We start from the raw sequence: 3,953 nt of genomic DNA, 5'->3' as shown, positions 1-3,953 counted from the left end.
ACAAATAGGCCATCATATTTTATATATATATATATATATATATATATATATATCAACAAGAACAAAAGGGGTGACAGGCCAGGGAGAGTGAAAAGATTGACCTGCATCTCCTCCATCCTTCAAAGCTCACTTAGATTCTCCTTGTCTCCCTCCTCAAATCCGCCACACGCTGGTGCCACCCCATGAGAGCCAACACTCCGGAAAAAAAAACCGAAATTAAACTAATTCAACATACCCCGTTCTTCCCTCGCGTCCACATGCAGCTGCCAATAACCTGCCCCATTCTTACAACACCCACAAACAGCACTAATGTAGAAGATTAAAAAAAGAAAAAAAAAACAGAAAACAAAGGAAAAACCTCTCCTCCATTTCAATTCTCTATAGATCTTGCCTCTTGGCCAGGCCTTTGCTCGCTTAATTTCCCCATTCATGAGAATTAGATCAGAGAATGATATAATGTGATATATAATTCGAAACTGAAAGACAAATAGGAGGTTCCTTGTTTAGCTTACAAGGTAGCTATGGGAAGCCATGAGAAGAATACATAGAGGATGGGCCAATGCCACCGCCACCCCCTTGAGACCTGCTGCTGCTGCTATCATCTTCACCCCCATCATCGATCTTGCACCCCAACTGCGCCGCTATGCCGAGATTGAGATAAACCATTCTGGAGTCGAGACTGAGGTTAACCATGCTGTTGCTGGCGCTGCTGGCGTTGCAATTGCTCGGCTCGGGATTCATCGGCGGGTAGATGTCTGTGGTGGGATGGCTACCTCCGCCGCTGCCACAGTTGGCCGCCTCCTCCCTCGACATGACGAGCGCGGCAGATTGGACGAGCTCGAGGCAGAGCCGGAGCTTATTGGGCTCGATGTGCGAGAGCCCCGGGACGGCACCCTTGAAGAGGAAGTCCGAAGTAAGAGTGCGGAGGATGTCGAGTGGAGTGACCCCGTCGACCGTCCGGATGTTGGGGTCGGCATGGTGGTCGAGGAGGACGGCAACCATGTCCGGGCAGACCATCTCGGCGGCGATGTGGAGAGGAGTCTTCCCCGCAGGGCGTGCAGGGCAGTTGACGTCGGCCGCGCCGAGCTCGAGGAGCGCCTTCACAACCTCGCGGCTGCAGTTCTCGACGGCGTAGTGGAGGGCGAGCGCGTCGTCGAGGTTGAGCCCCTCGCCCATGACCATGAGCTTGACGAGCTCGACGTCGGAGGAGTCGAGGGCGCGGCGCATGCGGCGGATCTTGTGGTGGTGGTCCTCGAGCTCGGCGGCGGCGGAGGAGGATGGGCCAGCGCCGGCGGCGGCGATGTCGAGAGGGTGGTGGTGGGCCATGAAGGAGGAACGGCGGGCGAGGGAGGACTTGAGGCGGAGCTCCTCGATCTTGGCCACGACGTCGATGGGGAGGTGCTTGGCGAGGACCTCCGCCGGGAGGCCGGACTTGGCGACGAGGTGGGAGCAGGTGGTCCAGAGCTGGTGCATGTCCTGCTTGCGAGACGCCATGAGCACCTTCATCACGTCCTCGATCGACGCCTTCTCGACCATGCTCGCCAGTTGCTTCTGCGATAAATTGAATAAATTCAGTGAAATTTTTAAGAGGAGGAGGGGTCCGAGATGACGATTAAATCTGCTACAGTAGTAGAACAAAGGCGTCTTCTGGTTGAGATGCCATGGGTTAGTGGAGGAAGGGAATTTTAGGCTTATTCCCTGCATAAAATATAGAGAGAGATGCGGAGAGAGGAGGAGCGTTGGGGACGGAGGGAGGTGTGATTGGGCTAAAAGAGGAAGGCTCCCAATTCTAGAAATTCGGAATGCTGCATGAATTGGACAAAGATCTACTGGGGAAAAGGGGAAACGAAAACCCTAGTTTACAAATGCTTATGATGGGAGAAAGATGAAAGCCGGTGTGCAATTTGAATGAGGCCCACTCATGTCACTGTTCACTGTAGACAAGCGCTGTTGTCACAGTAACAAGAACAACGAGTTGAACAAGAATGGGACCAATTGAAGAAGAAGAACAAGAAGGCCAAGAAGAAGAACATTAGAAGGCACAGTAGAGTGATGGAGATAAGAGAGAACCACAAGCAGCACACATTACAATGAATTGAGTAGAGAGAGAGAGAGAGAGAGAGAGAGAGAGAGAGAAGGAAAAAAGGAAAGAAGGTAAAGAACTAAAATTTGTGACCAGCCTAAAGATGGAAGGACACAACATTAAAGGGGGAAATGAATGCTAGGAAGAAGAGCTCAACAAATTACTCACAGACACCGCAAGATTCAGCACTCCCAAAATACCAACAGGAGGATCTTGTGAACAATTGTTGAATTAAGGCCGTAATAGTGAGAGTTTGATCAGATGGGAGCTCAGATCTAGGAGTGGAAAAGACGAGATTGGGAAGGGGAACCTGGGTGAGCAGTGCGAGCTGCTCGACGCCGAAGGAGCGGGCGGCTGCGAGGGTGTCGAGGGCGAGGTCAACGGCGGCGGTGCAATGGGTGTGCCAGCAGCCGCGCTCGCCGCAGTTCGGGCGCGGCTCGTGCTTCTGCGGGACGAGGGAGACCTGGCCGCTGTAGAGGAACTGCAGCAGCAGAAGGAAGACCTCGTAGCCGACGGAATTCACCGGGATGACGACGGGGCCGGCACCGCCAGCAGCGGCGGAGCCGGGGGAGGCGCCGCCTCGGGGGGAGGAGGCGGATGCGCCGGAGGGGGAGCGGGGGCTTTGGTGGTGGTGGTGGTGGGAGTGGAGGTCCTGGTGGTGGAGGAGGAGGAGGCCTGGCGAAGGGGGGTCGGGGCCGCAGAAGAACTTGCGGAAGAAGAGGCTGCGGGCGGCGAGGATGCAGCGGTGGGCGTGGACGAGCCGGCCCTCGACGCTGAAGGTGACGTCGCTGAAGGCCTGGCCGTTGATCAGGAGGTTCAAGTAGTCCATGGAGAGGGATTTCAGTGAATCCTCCATTGCCGAGCTGAAGCTGCTGCTGCTAAGAAGTGGCTAACTCGACCCTTTTTACCCTCACTCTCTCTCTCTCTCTCTCTCTCTCTCTCTCTCTCTCTGTCTCTCGTGTGTCCTTTATTATTAGATGTACCTATCTAATATCTCTCTGCTCTCTCTCTCTCTTCTCTCTCTCTCTCTCTGAGCGGACTGACTTAAGAGCGTTTCAGAAGGTAAAGGAAGGGGGAGTTGTGTGTCAGGGGGAGGCGTGGGAATGAGAAAGAGGAGTGGGGGAGGTGCAGGTGAGAGGGGCTTCTTCCCATGATCTCCTCTGCCGCACTGATGCTGCTTCTGGTTTCTTGTTCCTCTCCTTTGCTTCTGTGGTGGGATGAGAATTTTTTTTCTTTTTTCCCCTTCAAGAGGGGCGAGAGAGAGAAGAAAGAGGGGCGAGAGAGAGAGCAATTTGGGTGGCTGTGCTGGGCGGCTGGGGTATTTAAATAAATGAGGTGTAAAAAAGCGGAAAATGGGTGGGCATGGGAAGTGAACCTTGTTTGGGGAAGTTAAATAACAAGATTGACATGTAACCAAGAATAACAGTATTCACATAATTTGGTGTTGTGTTTTCCTTTCTTTTTTTTTTATTCCTATTCACTGAGATATTTTTTGAACTTAAACTAATTTAAAATAAATATATCTATGATCATCAAAAAATAAAATATCTAACAGCTTAAAAGAGATATTTGTCACAATCGTCCACAAAATATATTCCATATAATTAGTAACATATTACGCCATCTAATCTATTGTACTGTTAGCTTCTCTACCGACATGTTTAACCTCGAAAGAGCGAAGGGTTCCTTCTATTCTCCAACAATCTTCTCAATAAGTTCTTTTTTGTAGAATAATATGAGAAGTTTTTAAAATTTTAATGGCATATCATATATCTTTCCATGCAGCATGCAATTCCGCTATTGGAACTGTAATATCAAATAATCTAGTTCAAATAATCTAATATCTCTTGCCGTCACCAACATACCACTC

The 3,953-nt window shown here is 50.8% G+C and overlaps 1 protein-coding gene across 2 annotated transcripts; it reads right to left on the bottom strand.

Annotated features, from left to right (window-relative positions):
* Positions 1-449: 449 nt before the first annotated feature.
* LOC103713409 (BTB/POZ domain and ankyrin repeat-containing protein NPR5-like) lies at positions 450-3,381 on the bottom strand. Of its 2 annotated transcripts, none has more exons than XM_008800325.6 (2): positions 2,394-3,381; positions 450-1,551 (listed from the first exon to the last, which is right to left on the bottom strand). In XM_008800325.6, exons 1-2 carry the CDS (start codon positions 2,937-2,939, stop codon positions 520-522), a joined length of 1,578 nt encoding a protein of 525 aa, XP_008798547.4. In that variant the 5' UTR covers positions 2,940-3,381; the 3' UTR covers positions 450-519. The 2 variants fall into 2 exon arrangements, with proteins under 2 accessions (XP_008798547.4, XP_088558983.1); XM_088702857.2 differs by having other exon boundaries at positions 450-1,578; positions 2,394-3,074.
* Positions 3,382-3,953: the final 572 nt, after the last annotated feature.

Source organism: Phoenix dactylifera, chromosome 8 (assembly GCF_051530095.1).
Source record: "Phoenix dactylifera cultivar Ajwa chromosome 8, Ajwa_hap1_PhDact_Kaust_v1.1, whole genome shotgun sequence".
Taxonomy (NCBI): domain Eukaryota; kingdom Viridiplantae; phylum Streptophyta; class Magnoliopsida; order Arecales; family Arecaceae; genus Phoenix; species Phoenix dactylifera.
This window is presented reverse-complemented; position numbering and strand designations above follow the sequence as displayed.

Bases quoted from the DNA above. Each gene is read 5' to 3' on its own strand.
- LOC103713409 (XM_088702857.2), bottom strand. From the start codon at position 2,939: ATGGAGGATTCACTGAAATCCCTCTCCATGGACTACTTGAACCTCCTG. The intron at 1,579-2,393 runs GTTCCCCTTCCC...CTCTTAAAAATT, and splicing joins AGCTCGCACTGCTCACCCAG to TCACTGAATTTATTCAATTT.